This window comes from Megalobrama amblycephala, linkage group LG18, assembly GCF_018812025.1.
Source record: "Megalobrama amblycephala isolate DHTTF-2021 linkage group LG18, ASM1881202v1, whole genome shotgun sequence".
Lineage (NCBI taxonomy): Eukaryota > Metazoa > Chordata > Actinopteri > Cypriniformes > Xenocyprididae > Megalobrama > Megalobrama amblycephala.
Window position 1 is genome coordinate 8928622 of NC_063061.1, and position 20680 is coordinate 8949301.

Genomic DNA, 20680 nt, shown 5'->3' on the forward strand with positions numbered 1-20680 from the left:
TTCACTGGCAATCATGCCTTCTTAAACCACAGTATTTTTGGACTCACGTTCCAAACCCCTTTAGAAAAATAACCCTACGAGAACTGTGTTTTTGAAGAAGCTGTTTCTTATGAAAGAACCTTTCCTCCACTTTCAACACAGGCTGATACTGCGGGTCAATGTGTCCCTCAAGAGAATATGAGTTTCCAATTTGATATACTTTTTGATTTGGTCACCACTCACCACATCCCCTAACCCTCACTTTAAAGAACACAGAGATATCAAGGGCATTGAGACATATAAAGTCAATTTCTATAGAGGAAATAATCCCTTAAGTTACTTCAGGGGTCTAACAAGGGACAAACTCAAGAGAATGAAGTTCTCAGGAGGAGAATGAAGCCCTTTAACTATTTAAATATCTCTACTGTACAAAAAGGTCTCTTCCCAAAATGGGGAAGTGGGATTGTTGTTGGCCTAACTTTTCACTGTAGCCAAGTGCAGTATTCACTACATGCGAAACAAGCGCTAACCACACGGTAAGTATTTATAGCTTGGCCCAACTCCACTTCTTCAAACTGTTTTATTGTTTTCCTCGTATTAATACCACATGGCATCAATTTGCACAGGGATGTTGGTTTATAGTTCTCCCTTGGTAGCTCTAGCGGTTAAATAGACAAAAATAGCCTAAGTGAGAGAAGTATCTAACTGTGCTACTAGCTAATTTAGCAGCTCAAAATGTTTCAGAAGGGAGTTGTTAAAAGAATACCAATTTGAACAATGAAATTATATACAAGCATGGCAACGGGGAACAATCCAATGCAGCTACAGAAGTTCTACTTATAGAGTTGATATCATATATTGACGTGATTCTAGCTTTGGGATACTTTCAAGGACGAGGGAATCTGACGGCTGTATGTGATACGGCTGGTCTAAATTATCTGAACTTAATGGATTTGTAAGAAATTTGGGTTTTTGTTTTGGTTTTAGGCAAGTAAACATCCTGAGCCAAAGCAAATACTGTCTACTAGTGTCCACAAAGACAACGTAAGATCAATGAATCGTCTGTAAGCTGTCAGCACAAAACGATTGGCTGATACTTCTATACTGATATGAATAGAACATCACTGGCAATAAATTAATGAGCAAATATGCCCCCTCCCTCTGCGTTCGTTTCACTTATTTCTATCCCTCGCTTTCTGAGAAGAATCTCTTGCAATCACAGAGATCAATGCTTATTGAAATTTCATGAGGGCAGATCCAGGCCTCATCATATTTCACTATAATGACCTGGAGGAGAGAATGTTGTGAGTAGAGGGATAGTGAGGAAAGAGGAGACGGGGAAGCATGAGGTAAGTCCTCGTTTAATTTGAGCTAGTAAAGTGGTATGATGGGTAGTAGTTGGCTACATAATTGCCTATTGCACATACACTCGCTCTACAATGGAGCCCAACCCACACAAAATCCAATAGATTCGTTAGATTAATAGATTGAATAGACCTTAATGCTTTCTATTAGGGCTGTCGATTTAACGCGTTTATTTAATAAATTAGTTATGTAGATGACTGGTGACGAACATGAAGCAGGGCAACAGCTCACTGCATGATGGAGCCTATCGAATGTGGTTAGAATGGTCCTAAAATTCAAGATATCAGGGCAAAAATAAAGTTTTCATCTCATATTTATATCATATGATATAGTTAAGCAATATCACACGAGTGCTGTTTTTGTCCTGAATAGAACAAGTGCAAATGTAATACTGATTTTATACAACATCTCAATAAATAAGAAGTTAATATTGTTTACATTTTAGATTTTGCTTAATTTTGCCAACAAAAATATTACCTCTAAAGCCACAGCAGAACTGTTGTGCATCTTCGAGCAACACACAGCAGTTTCATTACGGAATAAATATGTGTTTTGAGCGAAATCAATCGGGTGAACCAATGATTCAATGGCCCATTCATAAAAAGAGCCATTTACTTAATTCCTGAATGAATCAGCCGTTTGAACTAATCGAATGAATGAATGACGCAATGACTTACTCATTAGACATTTACCACCACCTACTGGCAGTTTTAGTTTCTAATTTAGAGTATCACGTAAAAAAAAATAATTTCATATTTTGTATATAGTTTGCCCAAAAATGAAAATTCTGTTTATTTACATTTACTTACCTTCATGTCATTTCAAACCTGTATGACTTACTTTCTTATGTGGAACAGTTCAACCAAACCAATTCAAATGCAGCTTCTGAAAAAATCATGGCCATTGTACACAGCAAAATCTCCAGAGTTAAATCAACTCTGCTCAGAGTACATATGGTCCCTCTCTAAATAGTGTTAAAATAACACTGAAGCAGAGTTAAAGTTAATGAGATAATTATACAATTAATTAAGTGATAATTGTGCATTAGTGATGAACACCTGCTGTTAACAAGCAGAATCATTGAAGAAAAGAGAAACACAAGAACTACAACTGACTTCAGTCATAGCCTTATATTAATTGTTTAATTATCTCATTAACTTTAACTCTGCTTCAGTGTTACTTTAACACTATTTACTGTGTAGCCTAAAAGATTTTGTCATAAATTCTATGTTGAATCAAATCAAATATTTCTTTATAAAGCTACTTTTTGTAATGTCTATTTGATGCTTTTCTCGTTTAACACAATAATGACTTTAAATGTTCTTATGGGGGCAATTTCTCAGTCAAAGTTGATACATGTGATTAATTTGCGATAAATATCAGATTAATTAATCGGCACATCATGTAATTTTAATCATTTGACAGCCCTACTTTTTATTAAACGTGATTTGTGAACGAATCTAATGTGAAAATTGTTTGTTTTTCCATTGAGTCATGCCTTTTTATACCGTTCAAACAAAACTGAGCATTTAAACCAAATGATGAATCTAATTGAGCAGATCAAATCTAATCAAATGAATCTAACCTAGTTCTATTCTAGAACCAGTGTTTGAATCAAATCAAACGAAATAAAATCTAATTACTGAGTCAAAGTGAATTAATGTACTGTATAATAAATAAATTCTATTCTAAAACCAGGTTTTGAATCAAATCAAACAAATTGAATCCAGGTAAATAAAATCAAACTGATAGCTATAACATCAAAGCAAAGTAATAAAATCTACAATAGAATCAATTCTATTCAAGAACCACAAGACCAGGGGCTCTGGCAGCACTAGCACTGTATACTGTAGATCGTCTTTCACATTCTTTTAAAGTGTCTAAATCAAATCAAACAAACTGAATCAAATCAAATGAATCAAACCTATAAAATTAATTATTCTATTCTACAACAAGCAGGTCCAGTGGCCTGTCAGCACTATCACAGTATGGATCTTTTTTAGAATGAAATGACTGAATAAATAAAACAGATCGAATCTATAAAATAATAACTGATTGTGTTCTATAACGAGAAGACCATACACTCTGACAGAATTATGTCTGTATTGATCACTAAAAAAATAACCAAAAGTACTAAATGGGACTAAACGACATGAATTGAATCTACAACCAGCAGGTCCGGTGATCTAGCAACACTATGACGCATGAGTCTTTCATTATAAGAATGCTTTCCAAGAATGTTTGAATCAAATCTACTAACTCATACGAATTGAATCAAATTGAAAGTTATCAATCAAATCAATAGCAATACTGATTCTATTCTTGGAACAAGCAGGTCCGTGGCTCTGACAGCACTATGACTATATGGATCATCTTTAACTAAAACTTCTATCCTTTTCCTGCTATAGTACTGCAGTAATGAGCAAGGGAATGTCACCACTTCCCTCCCTCTCTTCACCTCTTTCCCTCCTTCTTCCCAGAGGGCGCATGTACATCCCCCCCCCCCTTCAGGTACGAGCTCAAGGCAAGAGCTCTGGGGGATCAATACCCACGGCAGTGGAGCGTTCAATACCTCTGAATTATTGCTTCATTCTTCCTCCCCTATTATAGATGAGTTATTTTTTTCCAAGCCACACCACTTTAAGATCAATAGAGAACAATCTTATTCTTGTCTTTCCCCCTGCTCTTTTTCTACCACACTATTTTCTTTCTAAAGTTGCATCTTTATGATACAAAACAACAGGCAGTAAAAGAGATGTAGGAGGCAGATGTAGAGGAGGAGCTGCTGAATTTAGTTTGAAGTACGCTTTCTTTACGTGAAGGAATTTTTTTTTTTTTTTACATGACACAACTATACACAAATACATAACATGCAATGCGTAGTATTATAGACCAGAGCGGCTCTTTTCTTATTACTTTGAGAAATACGAAACCATTCTTGTGTTTTTTCTGCTTGGTGTGCTGACTAATAACGTATTTCCATTGTGCTCTTGTTTTCAGTGGGGCTGTGTTATATAATAAAGCCTCAAAACTCGTCCTTTGGGGTCTTGTTAGCAGTGTGTGTGTTAGTGTGTGTGATTCATCTACCATCTACAGCGCTACTAGACTCAATTCTAGCCGCTGCCGAGATATCTGGCTGCAGTCCGATCTTGCAGTGACCTGGAATTGTCTGTAATCTAATTGGAGGTGCTCGTCCCTTCCGACAATAAAGCAATTATTTGGCAGCAGTAGATCCCACTGAATTTTTAACGTCACCAATTACTGCCTGTCTAGCCAGCAGAAATGTTAGCGGAAAAATGCTTTGCTATTAAGATGCAATATTTGGTTAAATGAGTATGTAGGGAGTCACAAGTTTCTCCACTTCTGAAACGATATTTTGTTTCAGTGACATCACTAATCCCGCTTGTTTTTCAAACCTTCCTCCAACCACCTACTTTTCACTATTTAATCAATTCCTGTTTTGACTGAAATTCTGTTTCACTCTAAAATATATTTCATCATGGAAGTAAACTGGGTTGCAAATGCTGTTTTATGACAACGTTGAAAGAAAGTATTGATAGGAAGTAGTAAGTAGCGATCTGGAATCACTGTTGGGAAATATAAATCTAAACATTATGAAACTGAAGAAAGTGTGCGGAATTGTGAACTTAACGAAAATAATGTGGCCTTTCTTTCTCAGATCTGGTTCCCTATGATTCCTGTGAATGTTGTGGCAGTTCCATAGGCAGAATTTGTCTCTGTTGCTCCAATGGTTTATCGATTGGCACTTTGCACTTCCTCCTAACAAACACACGCCGCTGACATTCAGTTTTAGAAGTGACACAGAACCTACACTGTCAATTATATGAGATGTATTAGTTTGTCCCAAGGGATCTGTATATGGTGTCCAGTAAAACTGAAACACCAGGATGAGAGAGAGAGACGGACAGACAGAGAAACCCTGCTGAAAAAAAGAAGAAGCTTAAACCAGACTAAAGTGGTTTGCAGGTCTTAACTGGTCACCAAGTTGTTTCCACTGTTCAGGTCGGTCAGGGATGCAGGAGCAGTACAATTCTGGCCGATACTGATAAACCAATAATATTTTTCATGTTATGGCTGATATTTAAAGTATGTACTATTCTGTGTAAATAAGTTATATATATATATATATATATATATATATATATATATATATATATATATATAAGGCTGTCAAAATAACACGTTAATTTCGATTAATTAATCTGAGAAAAAATACCGCGTTAAAAAAAAATAACGCAGATTAATCCATTCCGTATTGACCTTTGAACCTGGAGCCGTTCTAGCCACCATTCGACTGTAAAATGAAGGAGGGAGAAGACTGCTGCGCTGACGTACATAACGAGCAGAGCTCCTCTCTTCTGTGCGCAAGCTCTCTTTGTCTTCAAGGTAAGCACCGTCTTTGCACTCTCTCTACCTCACACATAATAATCTAAATCAACTGACACAATGCTAAAATTTCATCAGACCGAATCCATGTTTCACGAGGCGCATTCGGAGAATGTTTTTCCTGAAAAACCGCTGGTGCTCAAAAGAACGTCACCTCATCTTCTCTGACAGGCGCCCTGCACGTGCAGCTGACATAAACCACACTTTCAGTAAACAAAAAGAAAATCCTATCCAGTAGTGAAGTGTTTTCTGTGTTGACAAATGTTTTGCGATGTCCTAATAACAATCACGATTCACACGCAACGCGTCAACGTCCGCTAATGTCCAATTCGCGACCTAATGACTCATTTGAAAAGATTCATTTTAATGAATCATGACAACAACTGATCTGTCCACACGGTCCTATAATGAATCATTTACTCGAACAGCTCTGAAATGAGATTGGTTAGTAAAATTAGCTTTAATAATCCACAATATTTTCAGGTTATTTAAATGTCAATCTGTAGTAAATTAGGCCTACCTATAAAATCAGTTAATTTAGACTGGAGTGAGGTGAAACCAGAACAAAGCAAGTTGTTGTTAGCTAGGTGCATTCAATTGTATATGGTAGAAAATTATATTATTAGTTTATATAACTTCTAAATGCTACTTTTTAATACTTTTCAGGTTTAGCAAAAAAGTATACTTTTTAATACTTTTCAGGTTTATAGCTCTTACAAAGATGTAAAATCACTTTTTTTTTTTTTTTTTTGCAAAGAGGGCAAGAAAGAATTACAGTGAGAGTGACGGGTACTTTATTGTCAGTATTGGGCTCGCAGATCACATGGGTAGGGCACTTTTTACCATTTTTGACCCAGGAAAAACCCTGCATTGATTCATTTGAATTGAAATATTGAATTGAAATGCGATTAATTTAGATTAATTAATCACAGAGTATGTAATTAATTAGATTAAAATTTTTAATTGATTGACAGCCCTAATATATATATATATATATATATATATATATAACCTCACTCTCCCATCCGGGTCACGGCACCCGTTTTTAACCCCTCCAGTTCTGCTTGCACCGCTCCAAGCGGGATTTAAACCAGTGTTTCCGGCACAGGAGGTGGGGGCACTATATCAAGGATGCTAAAGACCGCAGCCTCTAGTGTCAGTGGCTAGTGTGCATCTTGAGGCCAGGGGAGCAAGGTTTACTCACACAGTTCTTACTAGCTGACCTCCATTACATACAAATATATATAATCAAATGTATTGAAATGCTACTGAAGCAAAGTGATGGGTTTTTGTGAGAAAAATATACAAATTTAAAACTTTATCAACTATAATAACTAGCTCCCCACCACAAAAGGATATTTTTAAATATATCTTTGATTGTGTTCATCTGAAATAATATACACCTAGGATGGCTTGAGGGTGAGTAAATCATGGAATAATTTTCATTTTTGGATGAACTATCCCATTAAGTATGTGTTACATGATTCATCTAAATGTAAAAACATGGCAAATAAGCCTAACACAATTAAATATTCAGTACAAAAATCTCTAAAACTGGCTGATAACCAATACTGTAGTGATATATTGCACATCCTTTGTCTGGTGTGATGGTTTTAGAGGGGTTTTGGACAGCTGGTCAGGCTAGAAGTCTAGCTAAACCAGCAGAACACCAGTGTGGGAGATCAGCTAGATCAGTTTAAACCATACATGAACCACATTAAGTGTTTTTTTTTTTTTCAGCAGGGAAAACTCATGAAGGCACTCAGTATTCAGTGTATTGTGTTTACGTTGTATGGGAACAATGCGCCTATGCCTCCTGTTTAATTCCTTTGTGTTCCATCTAGCTGTTTATCAAAAGAAGTGTTCTGTTTTGAAACTTAATTGTGTTACAAAAAATCTAAAACAAAGGTATTTTCGTATAAACCACAGGTCAAAAAGCACAGACTTTCTTGTGTCATTGTCTGCAAGACCTTACGTTCAACTTACGTTCTTGTTGTGGTTGACTGATTCAGCCATTTATGGATTCCGACTGCAGTTGTAGTTTCCAGGTAGCCATTGATTAATGCCCAGCCAGAGCCTGGCGGGAGGTGTCCGTGGCTTTGCCTGTATTGATTCAATTAGTTCTGAGGGTTTGCTAGTGTTCTATGCAAATAGCCTTTGCTAGCGGCCTCGGCTAACAGAGGCTGATTAGCATCGCCAGCTGTCTGCTGGGTACTTCTAATACCCATGCCAGCTGCCATCTTTGTGTGCCAGTTGCCTAACGTTGGTAAGGTACATTAACAGTTACCGTAAGTTTGAAAAAGCTGAATGTTACCCGTTTGTAGTTAGACATTTTCACTAAAAGGCATAAATTTCACTACATTTGCTTCTATTTCCCAAGAATTTCTGACTGGTGTCTGAGAGAAATTACTGATATACTCATAGCGGTGGGCGAAATGAATAAAATAATAAATGTGCCATCTGTGTCTCCCTTTGAATGTCACTGGTTGCCACCTACAACTCTTGATACCATGTCTATCATGGCACTTAACTTCTGTGGACGCACATACTGTTTCCTTCTCTCTTTCTCACTGGAACGAGTCCGTCGCCCTCTCAAAAGATCCATCTGTGCACCAGATCAGCTATTTTTCTCTTTTAATTCGCCTTTGATTTAGAATCACTTTCAAGTGTGTTCTCTTGTTTGTGTGGGTGTGCGTGATGATTTAACACTAGCGAGGAAGTACAAACAAAAAGCAACAGAAAAAAAAACAACCACCATGAAATTAACCAGCGAGCTGACCTTTGACCTCATGGTAGGCATTGAAGAAGTAGGCATTGATCGGGTTGGGGTATGAGGTAAGACCAAACCGCAATTGTGTTGCCTCATGAACACTGGAGTAGTTGGTGACAAATAGTGTTCATTTAGTTAACGAAAAATGTTCGTTGACGACTTTGTTCCATGACTAAGACAAGATGGTGACAAGACGACACCAAGGTCATTAAACAATAACTGTGACTATATTAACATGCAATATTGTTAATGAAAAAATACAAGAATAACATGTTAAAAAATAAAAACTTTACCAAAAAAAGAAAAAAAAAAGAAAAAAAAATATTACAGACTGCTGTACAAGCCTCTACTACAAGCTTTCATGCTTGCGGTTGCCAGATGTCACAAGCTTAAATCCCTCAATCAGAGCTTTCCTTTTAAATGGATACATTTTCTGCCCAGTGTTTTACCTAATCTTTGCAATCTGGCAACCATGCGCACGCACTCTTCTACACTGCAGAAGCGCTGATGATCTGAAAACACTGGCAAACAAGTAAGCTGGAGTTTAGCGATCACCAATTGAGATAATCTATTTAAATGCTGAACTGCTGAACAAATGCACTTACGCAACCTTTTAATGACAATGCAAAGTTTTTTATGCTGTTGTTTTAACAGAAAAACATTAACATAACATTTTGGCCCTGTGGAGTAAAATACACTCTTAAAATATTGAATTTATCTAACAGTTATATACACTGTATAAATATACAGTGTCCATACATTATATGAGAAATCAGTCATTTGTGTCATGTCGATCTACTATGCCAAGCTTAACTGAGGCAGTTTGTTTGTGTATTTACGCATTAACGGTTTCATGTAAGCTTCATGGTTTCTCAGTTTGTTTCACTGTTTAAATGGCTTCAATATGGAAGCCTATAAAGTGCAGCTTGTTTACTTCCTTGATTGTAACAGGTTTTATGAGCATTAGCTGTTATATTTTTTCCAACAGTAATTAAGCTAACAAAGCCTTACTTCTTAACGGAACGTGGTTATGTGAGTGTGTGTGCATTAGTCAGAAAAATCAACAATAATCCTTCATATAGCAAATAATCCTGTACATATATTATCAAACATAAAAAAAAAAAAAAATAATAAAAAAAAAATCTTAAACACATATGCTAAAATTTTAAATAATAATAATAAATAAATCATATGTGTGTGTGTGTGTGTGTGTGTGTGTATATATATATATATATATATATATTCAAATGAAAAAAGTAATAAATAATTCTATACATATGTCATCACTCTTTAAAAAATAAAAATGTATTTTAGCATATACTAACCATAATAATAGAACTGCAATAGAAAATTTAAATAGTGTTAGATTATTTAAGGGCATTGGAATTTTTTTAGGCACATTGCTATGCCATTGTTAGGTTGATTTTAGTGTTTGATATAGTCTGTATGATATTTATTTCCCTATATATAACCCATGTCCTTCTTCCAATGAAAGAGAATTGAGTTTTTTTGGGCCTGTATTATTATTTTAAAACAATAATAAAGTAAAATCACACCTCTCCTGTGACAAATCTGTATTTATATACGGGTAGTGTTGAAACAAGTTTCATCTTTCTTGTTTTGAGTTGAAAAGGCTTACCTGTGTAGATGAATCTTCCTGGTGTGCCTTTGCAAAACTGTTTGGACTTATAGGAGAGCGTGACCTCTACCACCCCGGGGATGTGACGAGGAGGGGTCTGAACTCTGATGGCATGAGGTGTGATGAGCTGTGAGGAGAAAATCGGAGAGAGGATGTTAGAACCATGGTGGTCCATAATACCATTAGCATCCCGTTTCCCTCAATGGCAGTTGCTCGGCTGGCACAGGAGGTATGAGAATTGAAATCGGCCAACTTTGCTCAGTTATGCAGCCAGGTTGTTTTGAGCCAATCATCACAGATGTAAATGTCATGTGATGCCTCTGGAGCTGCAGGAAAATGGTGGTGTGTCAACAAACCCTTCATTAGTGACAATCCTGACCTGTGACTTGAAAAGCAACAGGCATTTGAGAGGAAAAAACACTAGCTGACAAAGAAAAAAAGTAAAGCTAGCTAGTAAAGCTCATTTGTTTGCAGATGCTAGTTGTGTTTTGTGTGTTCATTTGCCCTGGCTGATTATGTTCTTTGATCCAGTTCTGATCAGTAAACAATCTGACTGTGTGTGCGCCATGTGTGTGTTTGTACGTGTCGTGTGCGTGTATGAATCTAGTCTAATCAGTATCAGGCTGTTTATGGTGGGTGGTGAAGGGATGGCGCAGATGAAGGCTAGGAGAGGACAGGTGGAGCTCCTCAGAGATGTAATTAACAGCACACTGTCTTTCAGCATCTCACAGTCTATATGCATGTGGCTTATATGAGCTGTTGTCTAAAACATCATCCTCTTTGAAAATCTGTCTCTCACAGTCAAACCAGCAAACAAGTGAACTTCCTAGCCTGACAGAATTTATGGCACTCCAGATGCAAAGGACTTCCATAACGTAGCCAGCAAATTTATGCTAACTTCTAAAGCCCAAAGTATACTTCACTTTTTACGCATTCGCGAGGGTCAGCGTACAGTGCGCGTGATACGAATTTCGTCATCAGAAGAGTACGTGCGTACTGAACGAGCACCACTGGATTTTTGTAACCATGCGTACTTTGAATGCGCAGGTCGCACATGCGCGTTTTAATTGTTTTTGCAGTAATTAGTTTATCCACAAGGTGGCAAACGTGCACTGGGAACGTCGATTCACAAGGTAGTAGAAGAAAAACTGCATAAACAGAACAGACCGGAACGCATGCAAGCTACAGCGACAATGGAGGCTTACATAGACGACAGATTGTGCAAAGAGGTTAGAAAGTACCCTCATTTTTACAATTTTAGCATGAAAGAATACAAAGACGTTTACATGGGTTGTAACTTGTGCCGAGAGATGCTCAAAACTACGCATGTGTCGAACACCTGTGTATACGTACAAGTCAAATGCAAGGCTGTGCGTTTGACTGTGCACGTTCACTAGCGTCCACGTAAAAAAACCAAGTATACCCTGACAAAGGATACCTAATTTCTCCCAAATTCTAGTCAAGGCAATCCCAGAATGCACTATGGGGAAAAAAATGCCAAAAGGAGTCAAGAGAAATGTTGACCGATACTTGTATGCTATTACGAATTCTATGTATGGCTCAAATAGTAAGAGTAGCATGCTAGTGTGCTATTCAAAAATCAACAACTGACTACAAATGTAAGCCAAAGTCCCTTTCAAGGAAAGTCTGTTCAATCGGCGGCCATATTTGCAACACCTGTGGACAGCTATTTCGGGCATCCAAGAAATCTCAAAGGCAAATCTCAAAAAATCTCAAAAACTGCTTGCCGAACTCACAATTAAATAACATATCAAATCAGCAACAAAATCTGTAACTGTCCCAAAAATGTTGTTTCTTATGCTCATATAGGGTTTAAAAAGCTTATTTTTCAGGATAGACCAGCCAATGCGCATGTGCAGTCCTAAGCGCGAGTCTCAGGTTTTCTTAGAAGGTGGGATGTATTTCGCCATATTGCGCGTCAGTTTCTCCCATTCATAAAAAATAGGAGTGAACCGTTGTAACACGGTTCGTAGATGTGGGAAGGAGGAGGCGGGAACCGGCGAACATTTAACAAACTTTAATATATAAATAAACCAAAAACCAAAGGAAAGTAATGCCGGCAGACGTCCGTGAGGGCCACACAAACATAATAAAACATAACGTAAAGTCCAGGCCTGGTCCTCTCTCGTCCTTCACTGTTGTCGCTCCTCCTTTTATGCTTCCGGAGCTCCTCCGTGAGGGACTCGAGACCAGTGCGCCTCCCAGGTGGAGCTCATTAACTCTCGCGCCACCGGCCTTGCGCCGTTCCCTCACGGCTCTCGCCCGCCCTGGTTGCCACATCCGTCTTTCTATATCTATAGTCTTTGATGTAATCCATTTATTACTGACTGTCATTAAAGTACCACTAAAATTAGATCAGACTAACTAAAAATATACTAGTTTACCCAGTATTTGTGTTTTTATCCTTATTAGAGTATCATGTTGTTAGCTTAGCAACATGCTAATGTCAGACTGTTCTGCAATCAACTGTTAGTGAATTATGTGTTAGCGCTATTTATGTGGTGCCTCTGAGTTGGTGCCTATGTAGTGTTGAGAAAAAGAAATGAAAGAAAAAGGTCTTCCTTGGACTCTCCCCTGCTCTTATTCTCTTCCTCCCTTGTTAGATGCTATCTGTGGTAATCAGATCCCCGCTGGCACTGCAGCTGAAGGGAACTACGTGGCTCTTGATGGGCCCCCCGTGTATGGGGGTCATGGGGTCAGGAGGTACAGGTCACAAGGTTACGAGGTACACAGGAACCGCTATAGGGAGATTTCAGCACAGTGTATTTAATCGGTACCAGATGTAGTTCATCATAACCACACACACACACAAACTCATTAGCTCATTTCTCTGGTAGCTAATAACACTTAGCATCAACAGATCAAAGAGGTTAGAAGAGTATGCAGTGGGAAATTTGTATCAGGGTTGGTGCTCTCGTGAAGAGTGGCTGTCTGAAGAGAGAAGTACTCTAAATCACTCCAGATCAATGTGTTTGTGTATGTGATTCACCACCACTGATTTGAGCATCTTTAAACCCGCTGTTATTGAGCAGTTAGCCAGTGTTACACAGGCTGCTCAATTTCTTGTACAAAGACGTGTCAAAACAATTGAGCAGCTATTAAAAGTATCACATTTCTTAATCACTTAAGCACAGTAATTTAATCACCTGCATAATGTCAGCCTAACGTAACGCTAATGTATTGTGATAGGAGAATGCCTTGGGAAAGGTGATGGCTTTAAATAAGCGAATTAAATAACAACATAGGAAGGCCTTTATTAAGCTAAACTAAATCAAGTCTATTTGAACTTTGACTAATCAATTGAGTGAAAACAAGCAAGCAATTTTAAGGAAGCAATACAGTCATTTTAAACAATAGTTGAGTTACTGTAAATAAAACTACTCAGCAGGTTGGGCAAACATTTAACCCAACCGCTGGGTTTGTCCATTTTCAACCCAGCGTTTTTTAGAGTGTATGTTGTGGCAACAATCAGTGAGAAAAACTGATGGACAAAAAATTCTGCTGGACAGATGTATGACTTGCAAACTCACCTCACTCCAAACCAGCATGGTGCCGAAGATGACCTGCAGTCCGTCAAAGAAGTTGTCTCCAATGATGATGACAGTAGCACCTCCTGTTGTCCAGCCTTCACTGGGACTAATGGCTTTGATACAAGGTGCAGCTGCTTCCAAAAACGCCACAGGACCAATTTGGAAGAAGGAGAAAAAAACATATACATATAAAACTTTAATCATTTGTATTTAGTGTACTGTAGCAATCCAACACTCGCATTACTTGACCATGATTAGAAGTTTTGTTGAGAAATTCCAATCATTCAGGATCAACATTAGTCTGGGGGTTGCAGGGGTTATTTCAGGGTTAAAGGTGTCATTCGAATGTAGTTTATTTCCTGGGCTCTGAGGGAAGTCTTGACACCTCCCAGTCTCTTATTTCAAGGCCAGTGCAGGAAACCAAAAACACACAAATGTCACCAAGAAAACTCACACAGCTGGATCCAACTAAGAGTCCCATACCACACACTCTGGAAAAGTGTCGGTGGTTTTCACAGCTCTCATAGCACACATTAGGCATAAAAACAAAGGATCACTTACACTGAATTCCCATCCAACACTACATCTGAGCTACACATCCATACTTTAAGGGCATAGCAAGGAAATGCTTCAGTTGTAGCAGAACAGTGAGACAATGCCTCAAATTAAGGGCCAGACTGCCGAAAGATTTACTCTTTTAGCTAGAAGGATGCAGTGTCCAATACATACTACAACTTATTTGTTACTAGGCCATATTTCATGGTCGACGATAAAGTAAATGTGAAAAGTTTATGCAGCGATTTAGGATCGTTTTCTGAGGGTGGTTTTTGGGTTTCTTGTTCCAGAACTCTTGTCCCAGACTTTCAATCTTTAAGTATGAAAATAAGTCAGAAACGTGAGTTATTATATCTTCATGATATTCTAAACAAAGAGTTAAAGGGATAGTTCACCCAAAAATTCAGTTCACCCTCAAGCCATCCTAGGTGTAGATGACTACTTTCAGATGAACACGATCAGAGTTACATTAAACAATACTCTCGCTCTTCCCAGCTTTATAATGATAGTGAAGGGGGCGTGAGATTTTGAAGCCCAAAAAGGTGCATCCATCCATCATAAAAGTAATCCATGCGGCTCCAGGGGTTAATAAAGGCCTTCTGAAGTGAATCCATTGGTTTTTGTAAGAAAAATATCCATATTTAAAACTTTATAAACTATAACTAACTTTGGCAGATGGCCGTACACATCAATTTACTGTGGAAAAGTAACCCCTGAGCTGAAGCATGATGTACTGATGAACGTGGAAGCGCAGAGGATAGAGCAAAACAAAACACCGGTGAAAATTAGAAGTCTAAAACAATATTTTTTTTTTAAAGAGAAATGCCAGAGGATTTTGATATAAGAGAAGAGGAGCTTGAGTTTGTTGCCCTGCCCTATTTGTTTGAACAGCGAGAGGCGTCTAAGCTTGCAATATCAGTTCAGAAGTTACTCTTTTGGCACAAGTCGATTTGGGTAGGCCGTCTGCCGGAAGCTAGTTATTATAGTTTATAAAGTTTTAATATGGATATTTTTCTCACAAAAACGCATCACTTTGCTTCAGAAGGCCTTTATTAACCCACTGGAGCCGTATGGATTACTTTTATGATGGATGGATGCACTTTTTTGGGCTTTAAAATGTCACGCCTCTATCTATCTAAAATCTAAAGCTTGGAAGAGCCAGGATATTTTTAAATATAACTCTGATTGGGTTCGTCTGACAGAAGAAACTCATATACACCTAAGGTGGCTTGAGGGTGAGTAAATCATGGGATAATTTCATTTTTGAGTGAACTATCCCTTACTGTGAGTCATTTCCAATCAAGATTTAAATGTGTGTATTTAGGACACATAAAAGGCCTCTACAAGACAAAAGAGTTGGTGATTTTATTTATTTTTTTATTTTTTTTAAAGTGTGTAAAATGACAATGCGGTAGAAATGATAATCACTTTTTACACACAAAAAAGACAAATATAACAATTCTGTGTTGTGTTTCATTGTTAGAGGATAAATTAAATAAAGTAGAGTGTGAAAAAACGTGTTTTTTCACACTCTACAGAGTAGAGTCTCTACAGAGTAGAGTCACTCATCAGAGTTCACAAATTTTTCAAGTCCACATGGCCAAAAGTGCCCACAGAAACTAATTTCTGTAAAATACAACTAAACAAAATAACTAAATTCAGTACCTTCTAATAAATTCTTCAAGTGTCCTAAGAGTAGAACTTAACATTAATGTGTGTTTGTACGTTCGTCGTGTCAATAAGGTGACCTTAGGCCTCCTGCAGTAGGAGACACGTGTTTTTGTCACCGGGCGTCGAGGTACAGCAGCTCGTTTAGCGTGTTCTGTTTGTTGCTCTCCGCGGCGGCCGTGGATCAGTGGCTGAGTGAGAAAGGGACCACCACGGAGAAAGGTCAGTTTGCTTATTAGAGCTGTCTGCTCCCCTCCGAGACGCAGAGTCTCGTGCTAGCAGGGGGCAAAGAAAGCAATTTAGCCAGCCGGCGTTTACCTGCATTTAGTTCCCAAATGCCAAAGCGTCACTCACAGTAATGAGATATAAAGAGAGGAAGGGTTGTGATGGGCCAGCATGACTGTTAGATCCACACGCTGTGAGATGCAAGTTGGGAAAGATATATTGTAACCTTGCTAGGCTAAGTTCAGCTGTCTTTCTCAGGGATGCTGAAGATGGGAAAAGTGGTGGAATCATTAAAAGACTGAAGTTACAGTGCATGGAAACAACATGTCAACATGTTGCCCAATGATAGTACTCATAAGGTCCAACAAATGCTCCCCTAAAAGACATTCTACTGACTATAAGTAACTTACATGCCAACTTATTCTACTAACCCGATCCCTAAACTAACAGTCGACTAACAGTCTACTAATACTCTGGTAGTTGACATGTAGTTGCAAAGTTACTAGTGGAATGTCTGAAGTGGACCATGGAAATAAAATGTATAATAAATCAGTTATTAATGAATCAGTCTGACTTTTTCTGCACTGATTTTACAGGCAAATCTGTAGAATTTCTGTAATTATTACTCGGGTTGCAAAATTCCGGGAATTTTCAAGGCTGGAAACTTTCCTTGGGGGAATTCATGGGAATATATGGGAATTAACGGGAATATATGAGAATTAATGGGAATAAATAGGGAATTTGTAAAATTGCAGGTTAGCCTATAACAGGGGACTTAAATGTAGTTGAAAAAAAGTGCTGCTTAATATTTTTTCATAACCTGTGATACTTTTTTCAGGACTTTTTGATGAATAAAAAGTTAAAAAAGAACAGCATTTATTTAAAATAGAAATCTTTTTGTAACAATAATATACACTACCGTTCAAAATTTTGAGGTCAGTATTTTTTTTTCTTCTTGAAAGAAATTAATATTTTTATTCAGCAAGGATGTGTGAAAGTGATATTAAAAGACTTGTGTAGTTAGAAAAGATTTAAATTTTTAATAAATGCTGCTCTTTTTAACTTTATATTCATCAATGAATCCTGAAAAAGAATCACAGGTTCCCCCCAAAAATATTAAGCATCACAACTGTTTCCAACTGTTTCAGCATATTAGAATGATTTCTGAAGGATCATGTGACACTGAAATAACACGTGCACAACAATTGCTGCAATAAAAATATATTTATTTTACATATTTACTAAATTAGAACTAAGTGGATGCAAAAAAAGAAATAACTACACTATTTCATGTTATTATGACCAAACAAAATATTTATATATGTTTGTGTATGATACATTTTATATAAATTTGTATAAAATGTATATAAATCTCCCAAAATTTCCAAATTAATTCTCGTAAATTCGTGCTAAGTTTTCAAATTGGAATATTTCCAAAATTCCACAGGTTAAGTTAATGTGGAAAGTTTCCGGAAAGTTTTCACCCCTTTGCAACCCTAATTTTTACTCAGACTAGCCTAAATATTATTTCTTATTAAATGAACATGGCCAGGGATGTGTGGAACTTATTTATGGAATTTAACGGTGTTCAAATATTTGGAAATATTTCCATACATTTTCATTTATTTTCCAGTTTCCACAATAATTCATGGATATGATAATAATATCATTACTATAATTATCTATAATAATATCAATAGTGTTTTAAAAAGTAGCTATTATTATTATTGTGTGTGATTACACAGTGTTTTTAATAACCAACATCAACTAATATTTGTTAAGCACCATGTAAATATATCTTTTAAAGTAATAAATGTCAGTTATTTGAAATTTAGAAAATAATTAATTGAGTAAAGTTCTTTTAAATCTTAAAAAAAAAAAAAAACATCTACATCTAGACTCTCATATACAAAGGATTGCTGACACATTTTTGAAATATCAATCATTTGGTTATTAGATTCCAAAAAGCTATCATATTTAAAAGCTCAAAGGCCAAAAGCTTAATCTGTGGCCAATATTTATATTTTTTCCCTTTTGTAATTTGAAAAACATCCCTAAATCCTAATCACAAGCAGCTTTAGATTACTGAAAAGAACAACTTCTCGTGTTCTGTAAACACATGTTAATCTTCTCTTTTTACATGTCACGCTTAAGTCAGATGTTGGAAAGGGGAAAAAAATCCAGACCTGGAGGGTGAAATGAGACACATGCGCACACACTTTGGCGTTTAGTGGGGTGGTAAAGTAGGGAAGATGAGGTGCAATCTGTGGCGGTAATCTTGGCGTGAGTGGAGGTTTTTGGCGGAGGCTGAAATGGTAGCTGGATTAAGCAGATGGAGACGCATGAATCCATCTGATAGGATTAAACTTTCTGTGGCTTTCTCTAAGCCATCTGCTCACCATGCTGCTCCGACACATACACACACACACACACACGTTTAATTTGCAATGTAAAAAGTCTCGCACACAAAACAAAAAAGCAAAAGACAGAGGTACGAACACAGGGCAACACACTTTTGAGTAATTACACTTTGATAGACACAATACAGCACAAAAACAGTTACAATTAAGCAGATAAATATTAGCTCATTTCTGTTATGCAGTACATGTCCCTTAATGTCTTAATATATTGGATGAAATACTAAATTTACAATTTTACTTTGTAAAATTACAATAAAACATTTAGGAGAATATGGGGTTAATTTCAAAATCATTTCACTACTTTCTGAAGTGTTTCAAACTAAATTTTTTATTTGAAATATTGTCAAGTTGGTAATCTGTTGTCAATTTCACTTTCCACTCTGCTAGTCTTAATTAAACAAAACAAAAGTTGGAAATGCATTACTGTTTCAAAAAAGTATTGTCCGGACCTCCGCTGGGAAGGAAATTTAGAGACCGGACCTCTCTTTAATTGAATACCCCTGCTCTAAAACATCCCACGCCCGTTTGATAAAACTACAGAAATCAGTACTAGATTATTTATAAAAATTCCCAAAATGGTAAAAGTTGTTTCAAGTTGGCGTGGTAATGTAATAAATCACTCAAACAAGATTAATTTTACAGGCACTGCATAACAGGAATGACCCTATTACCAATCTGAATGATTAATATTAATAATATTCATTACAGCAATAATTATAAACAATAGTTCCTGTAGCTCAACTGGTGGAGCTTGGCTATAGAAATATTTTTTTTTATTTGTTTATCTGACAAGTCAATACAGTAGAAGAAATCAAAATAAATCCAATTTGATTAATAACACGCTAAAAGCCGAAACTGAAATCTTTATGGACAAACACAGAAACAAAACAGTGAATATAAAATCACTGCCCACATGAGGTATGTAGCACACACATACACATTGGTGCACACCATGGACAGATTGCATCCCCTTATCGTGTCCCTAGGGTTTGTGCTTGGTGCTCTGGGACAGAGAGACCGTCTTCCGCTGGGATGCATTCAGCTGAGCCATTTTTCCTGCTTTCCCTTTCTTATAAACTCATTTAATGCTGCAGGCTGGAGTATTTGGGGTCACACACCAACCTACAGCTCCAGGAGATAAATACATCCAGCCAGTTGTTGTCGATGTTGCCCCCGTTGAGTTCATTCTCACTGCATTTCAGGGCCCATTAGAATCTCAACCATGATAACCACAATTAATATCATCCCTTCTCTCGTAATAATTCAATCTGCACCACCTTTATTAACCATATACCACTAAATAATAGGAGCTGCACGCAGTAGAGTAAAAAAAACCCAGACACAATGGGCTGTGGGATTCTTCTCAGGCATTTTATAACCCGCCAAACAAGCAAACAAAAACCTTAACAAGCACCACTATTTAAAGTTTGAACTGATGTTCTGAGAATATCCATCTGAAATGCAATAAACTGAAACCCTAACCAAAATAATAATAAAAAACAGAGGCTTACTGTCAGTACAAACTGTAAATCTGTACTTTCTGTCTTTCATCCAAATGCAAACAGACCTCCTGATAGCGATTGACGCCGCCAACACGCGGCCACAGACCCCAAGAGACCATCACAGCTTATCACACCATATTCATCCACGACCGTAAATCACCACATCATATGTTCTGTTCTTCCATCCAGATCCAACAAATTTCCCTGGACATCTAAATCCTTGACAGGCTAAATGGGACACTGATTGGATTGGTCGGACGTCTAGATAAATACTTCAAGCATCTTTGTAAAGCATGTCAACGTGGGCTTGGTCTTGCACAGATGGGCTCTGGGAATGCTAACGCTAACGCTAAAGCTAAACTCCACCAATCCAAGACAATAATCCAATACAAACACCCTTTTGAGGGAAAGACTGCATCCTGCTTTTTAAGAGCCATTAAAAATGGCTTTTTATTTTCAAGAGAATGAGTTAGAAATGACATTTCTGAGACAATTTTTGTCAAACATTATTTAAGCAAAATGTCAGTCATCAGTAATCCATTGTGATGGATGTAGTGTCAAAAGCAGGATTTTCTGCTGCATTACGTCAGCAGGATATC

The 20680-nt window shown here is 37.2% G+C and overlaps 1 protein-coding gene across 4 annotated transcripts in view; it reads right to left on the reverse strand.

Moving 5' to 3' along the window:
* Positions 1–20680, reverse strand: part of ebf1b (EBF transcription factor 1b) — a 149984-nt gene that overhangs the window by 25091 nt on the left and 104213 nt on the right. For all 4 annotated transcript variants that reach the window (XM_048167297.1, XM_048167298.1, XM_048167296.1 and 1 more), the window contains 2 exons: positions 13712–13842; positions 10161–10287 (listed from right to left, as the gene is read on the reverse strand). In XM_048167297.1, the coding sequence (XP_048023254.1) occupies positions 10161–10287; positions 13712–13842 (258 nt within the window). The remainder of the gene's footprint in view (positions 1–10160; positions 10288–13711; positions 13843–20680) is intronic.